The 17192-nt window shown below is 43.8% G+C and overlaps 1 protein-coding gene across 1 annotated transcript; it reads left to right on the top strand.

Annotated features, from left to right (window-relative positions):
* Nucleotides 1-2372: 2372 nt before the first annotated feature.
* Nucleotides 2373-14167, top strand: LOC130475690 (cornifelin homolog A-like). The gene is made up of 3 exons (XM_056847522.1): nt 2373-2501; nt 12974-13110; nt 14067-14167. The coding sequence occupies exons 1-3, from the start codon at nt 2378-2380 to the stop codon at nt 14154-14156; spliced, it is 351 nt and encodes a 116-aa protein (XP_056703500.1). The 5' UTR covers nt 2373-2377; the 3' UTR covers nt 14157-14167.
* The last annotated feature ends 3025 nt before the right edge of the window (nt 14168-17192 follow it).

Below are 17192 nucleotides of genomic sequence, written 5' to 3'. Positions count from 1 at the left end.
GGGCTGGGTGGAAATGTCACATCGCCTCGTGACTGCCCAGGGGAGGAAACCAAGGGCTGTTTCACAAGAACCCCTCTGTCAGGCGTTAAAGACTTGTTAATTAGAAGCAGTTGTGTGAATGCAGCTTTGCGCAAGTAGAGTGTGCCTGAGATAGAGATACATACACAAACGTGTAGCGGATTTTAATCCCGCCCTTTTCTCTAAAGAGCCACTGTACTCGCCTCCATTTTATCCTTGCAACGAGGGAGAGATTGGCCAATTTGACCAGGACTTTTCCCGGTGGGCTGATGGCTTCCCAGCCTGGTGGCAAAAAGAAGGGCACGCTCACCTGAGAGCGCTTTCCAGCCTACCTGAGAGCTCTTTCCCCCTCCTTCCTGGAGGTGGGCAGGCCGAGGGACATAGCCCTTTCCCAGAGCTGTTTTTCCCTCAGTCAGCCCTTGCTCACAACAACCCTTTAGGGGTTGCCAGGCTCAGCTGTGGCCGGGAGATCTCCTGGAACTACAACTGATTTCCGGGCTACAGAGATCAGTTGCCCTTAGGGTTGCCTCTAGCCATCAGCAGGGGAGTAGGGGGTAGGGTTGCAGGTTCCAGTTTGGGAAGCTTCTGGAGATTTGGAGATGGAGCCAGGGGAGGACAGGGACCTCAGTGGGGAACAATGCCATACAGCCCACCCTCCAAGGCATCCACTTTCTCCAGGGGAACTGATCTCTGTAGTCTGGAGGTGAGCAGTTATTCCAGAGGATCCCCAGGTCCCACCTGGAGGATGGCATCCCTAGTTCCCCTGAAGAAAATGGCTGGGTTGGAGGCTGGACTCTATGGCCTTATATCCAGCTGAAGTTCCTCCCTCCCCAAACTCTGCCCTCCCCAGGCTCCACCCTAGGGTTTCCAACCTCCAGGTGGGGGCTGGAGATCCCCCTCTTACAACTGATCCTCAGGCAGCAGAAATCAGTTCTGGAGAAAATGGCTGCTTTGGCAATTGGATTCTGTGGTATTGAAGTCCCTCCCCACCCTCCTCAGGCTCCACCCCCTCCAAATCTCCAGGAATTTCCCAATCCAGAGTTGGCAACCTTACCTGTGAGACAGGTTTGGCTGAGAGAGTGACTGGACCAATGTCCCTCAGGAAGTTTCATGGCAGAATGAGGATTCGAACCTGGGTCATCCAGTCCAACACACTAACCACAACCCCACACTTGTAGTTGTAATGATTAACAAATCATCTTTCAGCATAGAAGTCCTCATGGCCCATCCAGTGACATAAGCCTACATGCCCCCACCCCAGGAAGGGCAGAAAGGACCCCCTCCCACAAAACAAAGGGAGATGTTATGGCTGCCACCAAGGATGGCAGACAGATCGGACTCTGCAGCCACAAGCCATCAAGAGAGTCTCTTGAAATGAACTGGGGCTGTGGCACACTGGAAGAGCCTCTGCCTTGCATGCAGAAGGTCCCAGGTTCGATCCTCACCTCCCCAGTTGAAAGGACCAGGCAGGAGGTGATGGGAAAGACCTCCGCCTGAGACCCTGGAGAGCCCCTGCCAGTCTGAGTAGACAAGACTGACCTTGATGGACTGAGGGGCTGGTTCAGTAGAAGGCATCTTCCTGTGTGTTCAACTATGCAAGAGTCCAGGCATTCCTTTCAAGAAGGTTTGTGCGTGGGACCTTGCCGGTGGATTGTGCCCTCTTCTAAATAGTGTTTGTGTGGGGGGGTCTGATGCCAACTGACTTGGCACAAAAGCAGATTATCCCATCCTGGTGCCTTTCACATCAACTTGCTCTGCAGGCCTTAGCCAGCAAAGCTTTTCATGGGTTGGAAAGATGCAAGATTGGCCAGCTAGGGTTGCCAACCTCCAGGTGTGGTCTGGAGACCTCTTCGAATCACCACTGGTTGTCAGATGACAAAGAAGAGTTCCCCTGGAGAAAGCAGGTGCTTTGGAGGGTGGACTCTGTGACATTAGATCTTGCTGAGGTGCCTCCCCTCCCCAAATCTTCCCCTCCCCGAGCTCCACTCCTATATCTCCAGGAATTTCCCAACACGGGGCTGACAACCCTATTCACAACTGGCCAAGAGAAAACTGTCCTGTCCCTTGAATAGAGGGTTAATGTGTAGAAATGGGCCCTTGAAGATTTTCATGGGTGTGGAGCTAAGTACCATCACCTGATAAATGCTGTTGATCAAAGCTGATATTCAAGGGACAACCTCCACTCCCTGCTTATGTCAGCAGGTGGAACAGTCCACAGCTGGATGGACTGTTACCAGGTCCCCCTGAAATCCAGGTGCCAAGGGTTCCCCAAATCCTCTAAGTGGAGGACTGGCCTAATGGTGGTGGTGGGAAAAACTGACTGGCCTCATCCTGACCTCTCCCCTTTTCAGCAGCAAACATGGCTTATCAGACTGAGATGATCATAGACTCCCAGCCCCAGCCCATGGGTAACAGCTACACTTTTGGCAGCCAGGCGGCGTGGAATTCGGATCTGTGCGACTGCTGCTCTGACATGGGCATTTGTGAGTAACCAAGTCATGATGGGCACCCCTCCACCTCCCAGCCCCTGATACAGCCTTTGGGCTTTTCCACATTCTCTTTTTCTTCGCTTCTCAATTCCTGTTTCTTCGGGGGAGGGGTTCAGTTGTGCATGTGTTTTGCTCCCTCTAGTGGTCAATTCGATATCAAACAAGTTTATATCCAGCGAAACAACCGGCAGTTTAAATCTGCAGGGAGATACACTGGAATCAATCTTGTGTTATATTGAATTGACCACTAAAGGGAGGAAAATGTGTGCATAACTGGAAAAAAAAACCCTAAAGAAACAGAAGTGAGGAAAATGGTAATGAGGAAAAGAGCTTTGACCAGTAAAACCAGGTTATTTGTCTGTCTACCTGGCACAGTATTATCCTGCCCTTCTTCCAAGGAGTTCCAGGTGGCATACATGGTTCTCCCTTCCCTGTTTTATTTGTACAACAATCTTGTGAGGTAGGCCAAACTACAAAAGACTGACTTGCTCAACCTCACCTAGCAAGTCGCATGGCAAAGTAGGGACTGTAACTCCGAATCTTTCAGATCCTAGCTATTTCCCACTGAACCTGTTCTGCTGGGCACCTGGTACTGGGCTCTTCTGGAAAGCCAGCCAATTTGAGTTTTCACGAAGGCCTTTTCCGCACTAATGGTTTACAATGTTTCATGCCATCAAAAGCTACATTTTATTTTTTGATTTTCCCATCATTTTTCCTGTTGTTTTCCCAAGCACTTTTACCACTATGTTTTCCCCCTCACCGTTTCTATTTTTTTAAAAAAATTTATTGCTTTTATAATTAAACACAAAAATAAACAAAAAAGAAAAAAAATTAACAAAAAATACAAAATAAAACATAAAACATACAAAAACATATATAGAGCACTGTTACATCTATTACTAATACATTGTTTACTATCTTTTAAAAAGTATATAGTGCCCAAACCTCTACCACCCACCTCTGTGCCCTCCACCTTTGGACTTCCTGAGAGGTGTTATGACAGTATATAAAAACTTATTATTATAATCATTGTTTAAAAAACACAAATCTATAATTCATTAACTATACCTTTAAAATTCGTTTTTGCCAATTTATCCCAATATGCGGCGGCCTTTGACCATATTTGTTTAAATTCATCCATATCTTTACCATGTAAAGAATCTGTAATTTTGGCCATCCGCATATACATCCAAAGCTTTTCTCTCCACTCTTTGATTGAAGGTTTATTTATTTGCTTCCATTTCTTAGCAATTATAATCCTAGCCGCAGCAAAACTATATTGGCATATGACTCTATCAGCATAATCTATAGTCTTATCGGGAATACCCAATAAGCAAAAGGCAGGATCTTTTTTTATATTTGACTTAATCAAATTGTTAGTTTCCTTTAAAACTAATCGCCAAAATCTCTTGAGTTTTTTGCAGAACCACCAAACATGCATAAATGTACCAATCTCTGTTCCGCACTTCCAACAAAGACCCTCCTCCTCTTTTTTCATTTTACTTAATAGTACTGGACATTTTATATAAATTTTATATAAATTTTCTCTTATTTCATTAGTAATAGTAAATTTAAATTCCTTCTTCCACAAATTTTCCCATATTTCCAAATCTATATTATAACCTAGTTCCCTCATCCATTTCACCATCACTGGTTTAATCCTTTCCTGTTCTAGATTCATTTCTATCAATAGTTTATAAATCCGTCCTATCAATCCTTTATTTCCCTTAGTTAATATAATCTCAAATTTGGATTTAGTTTGATTAAAGCCCGTCTTATTATCTTTGTTGAATATATCACTTAATTTATAATACATAAACCAATCTTTAATTTGAAGCTCTTCTCTGGTTTTCAGCATCCATATCCCATCTCTATGTTCTATCAATTCTCTATATATATTGCTATCCAAATTTAGATGTACACCCCTTCTCATATAGGCTTCCATGGGATTAATCCAACCGGGAGTTTTATTTTCCAGGAAACCTTTATATTTGTTCCATGTTTGCAGTAAACTTTTCCTAATAATATGGGAATTAAAATCTTTATTCACTTTCTCCTTTTCATACCATAAATATGCATGCCACCCAAATCGTAAAATAAATCCCTCTGATTCCAATAATTTCGGATTCTCTAATAGCATCCAATTTTTTATCCAGGTGAAGCAAGCTGCTTGATAGTACATTCTCAAATCTGGTAATCCCAACCCTCCTGTTTCTTTCAATTCCACTAAATTATTATATGCTATCCTATGTCTTTCTTTACCCCAGGGAAAACTTAAAATATCTTTCTTCCAGTTTTTAAATATCTGTGCGCCTTTCACTATTGGTAGGTTTTGAAACAAAAAAAGCATTTTAGGTAATAACATCATTTTAATTACTGAAATTCGTCCCCACAACGATAATGGTATTTTTTCCCAACTTTTTAAATCTTTTTGCTATCTGTTGCCATTGAGTTACATAATTATTTTAAAATAAATTAAGATTATTATTTGATATCCATATACCTAAATATTTAACTTTATGTTCAATGCTAAATCCTGTCTTTTTAGTATTTGCTGTTGTGAAAGAGTCATATTTTAACCAATATCTTAGTTTTATTTTTATTAACTTTAAAACCTGAAAGCTGTCCATAAACCTCCAAAATTTTATTCCAACTATCGATTTGCTCAATCGGATCAATCAAAAAACATACTAAGTCGTCTGCGTATGCTTTAACTTTATGTTGATTTCTCCCAATTCTTACACCAACAACTTCATCGTTTTGTCTTAAATTTTTCAATAACAATTCTAATACCAAAATAAACAGCAAAGGAGAAAGAGGACATCCTTGTCTTGTTCCCCTTTGAATCTCAATCTTCGGTAATAACATTCCGTTTATCAGCAAATTAGCGGTTTGATGAGTATATATACTTTTAATGGCAGTTCTAAAATTCTCACCAAAATCCATAAATTCTAATATTTTAATCATAAACTGCCAGTTCACGTTGTCAAATGCTTTTTCCGCATGTAAAAATATCATAGCTATCGGGGTTGTATCTTGTTCCGCGTATTCTAAAAGATCTATTACCACCCTTACATTCTGACTAATTAATCTCCCTGGCAGAAACCCTGCTTGATCCTCATGTATTACTTGATTTAATACCCTTTTCAATCTCATAGCTAAAATTGCAACAAATAGTTTGTAATCATTATTTAATAGTGAAATCGGTCTGTAGTTTTTGACATCCGATATATCCAAGTTCACCTTAGGTATTAATGTTATATTTGCTTGTTTCCATGTTTGAGGAATAATGCCATTTATCAAACATAAGCTCATCACATCTAGTAGATAAGGGATTAGCTGGTCTTTAAATACTTTATAGTAAAATGCGGTAAATCCATCTGGTCCTGGTGATTTATTTAGTTTACTTTTATTTATTACCTCTTCTAGTTCTGCTCTAATTATTGGAGAATCCAGTAATTCTTTGTTTTCTTGGGTTATTTCCCCCCAATCAGATTTAATGAGATATGCATTCATATCTTTCTCTAAAACTAGATTCTTTCTATATAAATTTGTATAATATTCCACAAATGTTTCTATTATCTCACCTTTATCTTGTGTTATCTTACCCTTCCTTTTAATTTGGATTATTGGTACTTTTTTCTCTTTATGCTTGAGTTGCCAAGCTAACATTTTACCCGGCTTATTAGCATGTTCAAAGAATCTTTGTTTATTAAAGATGATTTTCCATTCAATTTCATCCGCTATTAAAAATTCATACTGATGTTGCCATGTTCTAATCTTGTCAAGCTGGTCCTGTTTAAATATTTTATCTTGAGATTTTCTAAGCTGTCGTTCCCCTTGTCTTATTTCATCCAAAATATGTTTTTTCTTTGCCTCCCTTTCCTTAAACCATCTTGTATTCTGTTGAATTAATACTCCTCTAATCACCGCCTTGCCGGCATCCCAAACTATATCCTCCCAAATGCCTTTGTCTATATTTTCATTACAATAATTCTGTACATCCACCTTCAGTTTATCCACTATTTTAGTATTTTTTAAAAGAACATTTATTATCCAAGGTTCTGTCTTCTATGTCCTACATTAATTTTTACTGTTACCGCATTATGGTCTGATAATACCTTAGGTAAAATCTCCGGATTCTCTGATCTGTTTATCAACCCTTTCGAAAGCCATAACATATCTATCCTGGAGTGTGTAAGATGTCTTAATGAAAAATAAGTATATCCCTTCTTATTACCATTTGTCAATCTCCAGATATCAAACATATCCCATTGATCTGTAAGATCGTCAAAAATTCCAGGTAATTTGCCTTCATTTTTTGCCTTTTTCTTTTTACCAGATCTATCTAACGTAGGTACCATTACTCCATTAAAGTCCCCCATCCATATCATTTTTTCTGTAGCATGTTCAGCTAATATTATTGCTAAGTTATCGTAAAACATTCTTTGATTGTTGTTAGGCGCATATACTCCAACCAATAATATCTTCTGGAACCCACAAATTATTTCCACCAACAGTATTCTTCCTTCTACATCTTGATAGATAATTTTCAGTTCTAGTGACAAGGGTAGATACATAGCTATTCCATTAGTTTTTTTTCTTTTCATTACATGACGTAAAAAGTTTGCCCAACCTTAAATGTTCCAATCTAAATACATCTTTTGGGAGTATATGCGTCTCCTGTAAGCAAATAACATTAGCTTTAGACTTTTGTAAATGGTAAAATATTTTCCTCCTTTTGTTGGGAGAATTCAAACCATTGACGTTCCAAGAAAGAACCTGTAACATATTAAAATTCAGTTAGATCCATTATCTCCTTCCAAAGCCAAAATTATCATCCATATCCCATAACCTGTCCCCTTCTCCCTCCCCCATAATATTAATTTTTTCTCTGTTCAGCCTTCCTTATCATCAGTCGGAGACTCCTCTGCAAAGGAAGATTAGTGATGTAATGCTGGATCACTGGTTTGTCTGCTGGAGTTTATAGTGTTTGGAGAGTTTGTCCAGCTCTTTAAAGGGGGAAAAATCCCAAACCCCAGCAAGAAATAAATGTTATCACTTTGGGGTTGGAGCAGGGCTTTTTAACAATCCCGTGAACTTCTGGAATAATGGGTGGGAAGTGGGGATCTTGGATTCCCCCCCCCCCAGACTTACGGGATCACCTTGTACATGCTTACTTGGAAGTAGGTCTCCTGGGGTAACCACCTCCATTTGACACAGAGAGACTTACTTCCAAGTAAACATGCACAGGCTCTACACCACACTGAGTTTCCCCCTTAATTTTTTTTTAAACAAAGAGATAAGCAATCTAACACTGGTTCAATAGTTCAATGGTGCATGATTGCAAAGCAGACAAACTCACTGAGCCTCTAGTTGTTGTTGGGGGGTTCAAATGTGCCATGGTGGGTTGTAGTTCAATTTGGGGCATCTTTTTTGAGCGAAAATGAGAGGCTCAGTGCGATCGACTGCTTTGCTTTGCAATCATGCTCCATCGAACTATCGAACCAGTGTTAGATCGCTTATCTCATTGTAAAATATGCTTTAAAAAATTAGGAACTCAGTGTGGTGTGAAGCCTGTGCACATTTATTCAGAAGTAAGTCTCTCTGTGTCAAATGGAGATGGTTACCCCAGGGGATCTTCTTTCAAGTAAGCATGTACAAGGTGATCTCGTAATGCCACCCATTATTCCAGAAGTTCTCAGGATTGTTTAAAAGCCTGTTTATTCCTGTGGACTTGCAAACACCCTCTTTGCAGCTAAATGTGCATCTGTGCATCTGGCGAGCCCAGGGAGAATTTCAAAGGGCAGCGGGGGGGGGGGGCAGATATGCCTAATGGTGTGCTTCGGTTTGGGGCATCCATTTTGAATGCAAACTTTTAGAAATGCATCGTGTTTTCCCAGCTAATGGTGGGGCGCATAAGTGCTAGAGTGCATGTGCAAAAACAGCAAAAAATTAGGGGGAAGTGAGGGACAGTCCATCCAGTATGGTTATCCACGACATCACGTATCATGTGACACACACACACACCACTAGAAAACATCACTTTTGGCGGAAAGCAGTGCAGACAGGATAAAACTGATTTTGAAAGAAAAAACAACATTGCAATATGAGGCATGCATACAAAAATCGTGAAATGCAATTCCAAGCCTCGCAGATCAACCACGTGGGAAATCTGGAGTAAGTGATGCATGTGGAAAAGGCCTCTGCTGCATGGCTCAGGATCCGATACGTTCTGGTTTGCTTCTGGTCACACATGCTTCCCCTTCCACATCATCCCTCCAGTCTCCAGTCCTGACCTGAGAGGATCTGCCCCAATATTGCCTCCTTTGTCCAGAAGGTTGTTCTAAGTTGGCAGTTTGAGGGCTGAGAGGGTGATATAACCCAGCAGGGAGCATTTAGAACTTAAATAATTTAGTTGTGGTGTCAGCCTCGGGGTTGAGAGGTGCCACGATCCAGCAAGGACCATTGAGCACTTCAATAATTTAGCTCCTGTGTCAGGTTCTCACGGCACTGAACAAGGAAGACCAAATAATTACAACCGATAAGACTTGATGCCTTATGGGTAGAGACACAGAGTGCTAGTGGCAGTAAGGTGGGTAGGGGGGGGACGTTGCCTAATAATTGGCTGTTACCAGACCTGGACACTAGGGCTGTTGGGAAAAAAATTCAGTAAAATTTGGATTTGGCAAAATTCGGCCCATTTTTATTTGGGAAATGCCGAAGTCCGAACTCCCCCTATTCGGATCCGTGGAATTCGGCATGAAATTCGACGTTCACAAATCAATTCAGCCATTTAAAGCCATTAAAAACACATTTGCAGCTTTCCGTGGCTCCGGGGGGGGCATTTTTTGAGGTAGAGGTCCCAAACTTTCAGGGTAGCTTGGAGGGACCCTACTTGCAAGAACCCACAAGTTTGGTTAAGATTGGGTGAGGGGGTCCCGAGTTATGGGGTCTGGAAGGGGTCCCCCCATCCTCCCATTGGAATGAATGGGAGCAGGCAATCCTTAATGTGCATCTAGAGAGTGGCAAATCCAAGGCAAAACCTCCCATTGTTTCTCGTTGGTTATTTATGCATGGGAAGTTTTGCTTTGGATTTTCCGCTTTCTAGATGCACACTTCCCCCATCTGAATTTTCAAAACTCTGCAGGGGGGGTTATTGTTGAGATTTGGAAATTTGGATGGGGGGAATGTGCATCTAGAGAGCGGCAAATCCAAGGCAAAACCTCCCATTGTTGCGGACTGATAAAAGGTGGCATTGTTTACAATTCGCTCCGCTTTACCTTGGGAGCAAAGCCCCACTGCGGCTCTTACTTCTGAGTAAGCAGGCCGGAGGATCAGGACTGCCCGCCCTTTCCTCTACATTTCGCTTCCTCCTGTCACCGCTTCCTCAGCCCCGGGGGCACCCAAAAACAACGAAGATCGGGGTGGGGGGGAGTTGAGGGAGGAGACAACGTGGCTGAGCTGTCACTGTCAGGGAAAAGGAGAAATCCTGAGCAGGGACACCCGCGGGGGGCTGGGGAGGGGAGGAATAAGCAGGATGCTGCATTGGTTATTTATGCATGGGAGGTTTTGCTTTGGATTTGCTGCTCTCTAGATGCACATTTCCCCCATCTGAATTCTCAAAACTCTGCAGGGGGGCTTATTGTTGAGATTTGGAAATTTGGATGGGGAAAATGTACATCTAGAGAGCAGCAAATCCAGGGCAAAACCTCCCATTGTTTCTGGGGCAGCCAGAGAGAGACTCACCGACCAACACTGACCTCCTGGCGAAGGTGGCAACCAGTGAAAACAGCAACAATCACATTCACAAAGAGGAGATCAAGCTGTCCCCCCACCAGGACAGGTCACCCCCCCCTTTGGCTCCCCCCCCCACACACACACAGTAGAAGCCAGTCCGTGGCTTCTAAGAGCCGATGTAACTATGCCGAAAGTGCATCCAGCGTAACTAGCATGGATAGCATCTTTTCATTTCAACACAGCCAAAGCGCATCGTATAACGCTACTAGCGTAAGTGTGACCTGCGCAAATTCTGTATCTTCAGTATTGATAGATTTCATGCTGCTGGATTCAAATCTTCCACAGCAACAGCAACAATCACACTCGTAAAGAGGCAATCAGCCCCCCCCCCGAACAGGTAACCTCCCCCAAATCACACTCCACAGAGGCAATCAAGCCCCCCCAGCAGAACAACCCCCCCCAACCAGAAGATGCAAATTCCAAACGAAGAAGAAGAACGGGCCAGCCAGAGAGACTCACTAACATGGGATGTACCAAAACGAATGACAGGCTAGCCCATTAGAAACAACAGGAGCGGCTGCACAGCCCATTGGAAACAACAGGAGCCAGCCAGAGAGAGACTCATTGACCCACAGTTAACTCCACATGAAGTTGGCAACCGGTGAAAACAGCAGAAAGCACAGTCCCACACAGAGGCAATCAAGCCCACCCCCCAGCAGAACAGGTAAACCCACCCCCTTTGGCTTCCCCCCTCACACACACACACAGAATCTGCTTTTCCCACACACACACACACACAGGAAAAAAGTTATAGAGAAAAGCCCCCAAATGGGTCAAACTGTGGATGTCTTCTCTTCCAGCAAAAACAGGGGTCAGGAGGAATAATCCATACTGATTCCAGCAAGCAGCAGCAGGTCACCTCAGCTCAGGATCTCTCACGATCAGCACAGGATCAGCACAGGAGCTGCAGCAATGGAAGGAATACAGACTCACACACACACAAACTCTCTGGCCATTTATGCATGGGAGGTTTTGCCTTGGATTTGCCGCTCTCTAGATGCACATTTTCCCCGTCCAGATTCTCAAAACTCTGCATGGGAGCTTATTGTTGAGTTTTGAGAATTTGGATGGAAAAAATGTGCATCTAGAGAGCGGCAAATCCAAGGCAAAACCTCCAGTGCATAAAAGGCCTCTCCCCCCCCCCCCCGGGCTGCACAGCAACCCAGGACCACGCACACACACACACACGTGGATCTCTCACACACACACAGATGCTCTTTCTTTCTCTCCCCGGGCCGCACATCCGCAACTGATCGGCCAGAAGAAGACCCGGCTTGGCCATCTATTGGCCGCGGGAGAATGCTGATTCGGGGGCGCCGAAGTTGTATGAATTTATCCAGCGTCCGCCCAAACTTGCCGAGTTTGGCTCATTGTTTTCCCGCCTTTTTTTACTTCGGTTCTATCCGAACTAGAAACTGCCGAATCGGGGAAAATTCGTCTGTTTTTCATGTCGGATGGAACCGAATCAACAGTCCTACTGGAAACAATCCTATAGGCCCCAGGTACTGGACATCACAGGCACTGTCCTATATCCCTCCTTCTCTTAGGTCTTTAAGGCCAACAAAGCATCTATGAGCAGAATTCTATTCACGGAAGGCAGAAAGAGCTGGAAACTGGCTCAGTGGTTGAGACATATTTTGGCTAAAGGGTGCCTTTAGGAGCAGCAATGGAGGAAAGAGGTCTGTAGTCACCCATATGGAGCATACAGATGGCCCCTCTTTTATCATCAAGTCGCAACCAGCATGTCGACCCTGTAGGGTTTTCAAGGTAAGATACAAACAGAGGTGGTTTGCCATTGCCTGCCTCTGAGTAACAACCTTGGACTTCCTTGGTAGTTTCCCATCCAAGTATTAACCAGGGCTGACCCTGCTTAGCTTCTGAGATTAGGCCAGCCTGGCCTATCCAGGACAGGGCACAGATACCCTAGCGGAGAAAAATACCGGGCATGTGTCTTTGGCGCCCATGCACAGAATTGACTACATTCTGAAAAGTTTCCAGCCTTTAGCACCGGAGAGCCTGGGAATTTTTTTTTAATGTAACTCCATTCTTTTAAAAAAGAACCTCATTAAAAAGGGGAATCCAGGAAACTGAATGAAAGATATAAAGCTAAGCACGCTTCTGCAAAAAACAAACAAACAAACAAAAAACCACACCAAAAACACAACATTCATTTCTGTGGTTTAATACCCATGATTGCAGAATTTGGCCTCCTAACTGTGGGGACAGGGAATTGGAGTGGAGGAACAGGCATATCCTGCCATGGAGGGCTTCCTTAGCTATACAAGCACACATGCTAGGTTGCCAACCTCCAGGTGGGGCCTGGAGGCCTCCTGGACTTACACCTGAGCTCCAGACAACAGAGATCAGTTCCTCTGGAGAAAAGGGCTGCTTTGGAGAGTGGATGGTATGGCATTATATCTGCTGAGCTCCCTCCCCTCTGCAACCTCCACCATCCCCAGGCTCCACCCCCTAAATCGCCAGGTGTTTCCCAAACCAGAGCTGGCAACCCTGACACATGCTGAGTCTCCTACAGAATCCATAATAGGGGTGGTACAAAGGAGAATTGGATAGAGGTGAATATTGAGGAGCATAGAAGGGAGAGGGGACCAGGACGGTCTTCTGAGATTCTCTGATTGAATGCCATGTTCTCCTCTGCCGTCCCACAGGTCTTTGTGCCACTTTTGTGCCCTGCATCCTTGCTTGCCGGGTGGCAGAGCAAGCCGGCGAGTGTTTCTGCCTCCCTTTTCTGCCCGGCACTCTGATCGCCCTGCGCACTGGTGTGCGTGAGAAATACCACATTGAGGTGAAACATGGGAACTGTGAAATGTTGTGGGGGCGCGGGGGAGACAGCACGTGTTAATTACACATGGGTTTGCCGTGCCAGTCTGAGAGAGGCTCGAGAGTTCTGGTGATTTTTCTATAGGCTCGGAAGTCATCAGTGAAAATTTTTTGTGGCATGTGAAATAGGATGGGAGGCTGCTCCTGTTGAATTTCTGCCTATTGCACAGTTGTTCATTGTTAAAGGAAAGGGGGGGGAGTCAGCCTCATAGGGGAGTTTTCCTGTCATATTTGAAAACAAATCAGGTTTGCCGATTTACATGACAGCTGTAATAGCTGCATCTTTCCCAGTGTCCTAATGTGTAGACAGCAACAGGCGATAATGCTTTTCTCCAAGCTGTGAATAGCTTCACCTTTCGGCTTCTGCACATTATAGTGTTAAAGGGGAAAGAGCTGGCTGGATTCCTGTTTTTCCAGCCAACTGGCAAACCCAGGTGCTGATTCACACGGGCATGCCTGATGCGGGATGGTTCCAGGGACAGGCATTGCGCATGAACTGATATCCGTTTATGAAAGTTCCGCCTGTAGTTATGAGTCTGTGATGAACTGCATGTATGGCTGAGGCCAGTGATGCTGGAGTGAGTGAAGGAACAAACATGAAACAATACTGAAGCTGAAAGCCCAAGGGCCGGCCAGCTTAAACTGATCATTAAATAGGAATTTCAGTCCTTGTCTTCAAATTCCAAAGGGATTTGTGACAATCTGTTGCAGCAAAACCAAAAAGTAGTATTGTGGGTACCTTTTATTTTAAAAAATCGCATCTAGCATAAACTTCCACTGGCTAGCCACTGCCACAGTTAATCTGCTAGCCTTTAAGGAATCACGAAACTCCTTTGCTGGTCCTCACCTTATACATTAAAGGCAGTTCTCTATCCTCTGGCCCACGCTGTCTTACTTGCCCTCACTTTTGTTTCCACCCAGGGCACTATTTGTGAAGACTGGGTGGTCATGTCTTGCTGTCCACTCTGCGGTCTCTGCCAACTTTCACGAGAACTGAGCAACAGAAATTGAAATGGACGGAGCTCTTCACATGAGCTAGATGGGGGAAGCTATTTTGGAACAGCACCAGTGCATTCTTAGACCAGAGAGACCTTTCATCCTTGCGGGAGGGACCATGTAGGAATAGGGACCCTACCTCTGTTTAGGACCCCCATGATAACCCCACCACAAAAACTGTATCCTAATAAAACAATGTTGTGATCCTCATCCAAAATGGGTATGAATTTGTTCAGAATTCTTAGTCCCAGAGTGGACACACAAAGTGGGGCAGCCAAGAAAGTGACCCATTGGACAGAGTTGGGGCCTGTCTACATAACAAAACAAACTAGTTTGATTGGTCGTGGCTTTCTACCCCAAAAGGATCCTGGGAACTGTGGTTTTGTGAGGGCTCTGAAACCAGTTTGTATTGTGGATATGTGCTTAGACTTGGCTAAAAGGTTTGGCTTGAAGAAACCTGGCTTCATCTGCTCTGTGTTTATTTGGCCATTGGAGCTGAAAAGATACCACGGTCAAGCGCCTACCTTGAAAGGTTATGCGTAAAGATTTTAAAGAGGGCTACAACATTTCATCGAACCATTAAATGAATCAATTAAAAACTTATTGGTTAAAAATGTGATTTCAATTGATCAGACAATAGGGTTTTTTAAAAATACGTTAACTGTTTTAGCACCAGATTGGTCAACACAGCAGGTGCCATCGTAGAAGATGCATTCTCCCTTCCTCTGTTAAATTTGTGGGAATACCTCTCCTAAAGAGGCATCACAAGCATCCATCACCTAAACACAAAGTATGATTTCTCTGAGTTTTCATTCTCATTCTTCCATAAATATGTGCCAGTGTCATCAATTAAAACACAAACTGTTGATCAAGATTTCTGGAATGTTGCAACAGCCCCGAGTGTATAGCACCTTGTGAAGAAAAGCTGCCCTCCAGATTTAAAATCTTTCTCTCTCGTGATTTCCCCAAGCAGTTCTGTGAACTATAACTTGATAAGCCAGCAGTGATAAACTAGGAATATAAACAACCTTTGTAAAAACGACATTTCCCAGAATTCCTAGCATGAGCACCAGAAGAAACCCATTTTAAAACCAATTGAAATGTGTCCCCTTGAAGGGCTTTATAAATGATTGGTACGTAATGCTGTCGATGTGTTGGGGCAGACTTAAGGTGATAAATCATCTCTTTGGGTATATATTTTGTTACAGTTTTTATGTCAGACTATGGAATACTGAACTGTAGAGCAAAACAAAAAGCCATGTGCCGGTGAGAAAAATGGCTAGAGCAAATGGAGAGATAACTAAGGCTTGCCTGCACTGTGGATTAGCCCTGGTTTTAATCACACATCTCAATTAATCTGCATTTTCTCCAAAAATTCACAAGAATGGAAATCCTGTTCAGTCACTGGCCATTTTTAGTATTGTTAAAATTTTGAAAGGCCCACCGCCTACACTGTAAAAATCAGGCAGCAGCTTTTGATAAAAATGTACCATTAACTAGGGTTGCCAACTCTGGGTTGGGAAATTCCTGGCGATTTGGGGGTGGAGCCTGCAGAGGGCAGGGTTTGGGGAGGGACCTCGGTGGGGTATAATGCCATTAAGTCCACCATTCAAAACTGCCATTTTCTCCAGGGGAACTGATCTCTGTTGTGTGGAGATTAGTTGTAATTCCAGAAAACCTCTAGGCCCTGCTTTTTTTTCCTGGCCACCAAGTCACAAATGACCTATGGTGACCCTGTGGGCTGTTCAAAGCAAGAGACATTCATAGGTGGTTTACCACTGCTTGACTCCGCATCACACCCCTGGTATTTCTTGGAGGTCTTCCATCCAATTACTAGCCAGGATCAGGGCTGAGAGCGTGTGAATGGCTCAAGGTCACCCACCAAGCTTCCATGGCATGAGTGGGGATTTGAACCTGGGTTTCCCAAGTCCTACACTTTAACCACTACACCGTGCTGGCTCTGCCAGGCCCTGTCTAGAGGTTGGCAGCCCTACCTAACCCCAAACCCAAGTAAATCTCCCTTTGGTTCTTGTAGGTTATCCGGGCTGTGTAACCGTGGTCTTGGAATTTTCTTTCCTGACGTTTCGCCAGCAACTGTGGCAGGCATCTCCAGAGTAGTAACACTGAAGGACAGTGTCTCTCAGTGTCAAGGGTGTAGGAAGAGTAATATATATAGTCAGAAAGGGGTTGGGTTTGAGCTGAGTATTGTCCTGCAAAAGTAATGTGCTAATCATTGTCCTGTAAGTATCAAGATAATGTGCTAATGAGGGTATGGTATGTTAATATGGAACCATTGTATCCTGAAGTGATCTGTTAATGTGTGTAATCCAAAACTAATCTGCATGGCTATTGTTGAATGTTGTCTTTGTTAGTCTGGAGGTTTTCAGAACAGGAAGCCAAGCCTTATTCATTCTTAAACTCTCCTCTTTTCTGTTAAAGTTGTGCTGATGTTTATGAATTTCAATGGCTTCTCTGTATATATTACTCTTCCTACACCCTTGACACTGAGAGACACTGTCCTTCAGTGTTACTCCTCTGAAGATGCCTGCCACAGTTGCTGGCGAAACGTCAGGAAAGAAAATTCCAAGACCACGGTTACACAGCCCGGATAACCTACAAGAACCAATGAACTCTGACCGTGAAAGCCTTTGACAAAATCTCCCTTTATTGCTGTTTCTCTGGGCCCAGATCCAAATTGTAAGCCCCTTGCTTCTGATCTCGTACAGACAATCCTATAAATAATGGATTTGCAAAGTAAGGTGTACTTGTTCTGTGCCCACCCCCAGGCTGTTCTTACCACCCCCTTTTAGGCTGAGCTGAGGCTTACAAAGCAAAGTCTATATTAGGACTCACAGCGAGTAATGATGGACTGGGTCGGTAAGCTTGTGTTTCAAGCAGAGATTCTACACATGCTACATATGCATCAATGACCAACATGAACATGCCTTCCACAGTGGGTCTTTCAAGTCGGTGTTCTCCGACCGGCAGAAGCTCTACAAAGCCTCCGCTCAAGGCCTTTCATATCACCTGCTACCTGATCTTTTTAACAGG

Source organism: Euleptes europaea, chromosome 3 (assembly GCF_029931775.1).
Source record: "Euleptes europaea isolate rEulEur1 chromosome 3, rEulEur1.hap1, whole genome shotgun sequence".
NCBI lineage: Eukaryota > Metazoa > Chordata > Lepidosauria > Squamata > Sphaerodactylidae > Euleptes > Euleptes europaea.
The sequence above is the reverse complement of the archived record's forward strand: the minus strand, read 5'-3'. Positions and strand labels throughout refer to the sequence as shown.

What these genes read in the sequence shown, in the direction of transcription:
- LOC130475690 (XM_056847522.1), top strand. Translation starts at nt 2,378, where the DNA reads ATGGCTTATCAGACTGAGATGATCATAGACTCCCAGCCCCAGCCCATG. An exon ending in CTGCTCTGACATGGGCATTT is followed by an intron (nt 2,502 to 12,973) that starts GTGAGTAACCAA and finishes GCCGTCCCACAG; the next exon opens with GTCTTTGTGCCACTTTTGTG. An exon ending in GTGAGAAATACCACATTGAG is followed by an intron (nt 13,111 to 14,066) that starts GTGAAACATGGG and finishes GTTTCCACCCAG; the next exon opens with GGCACTATTTGTGAAGACTG.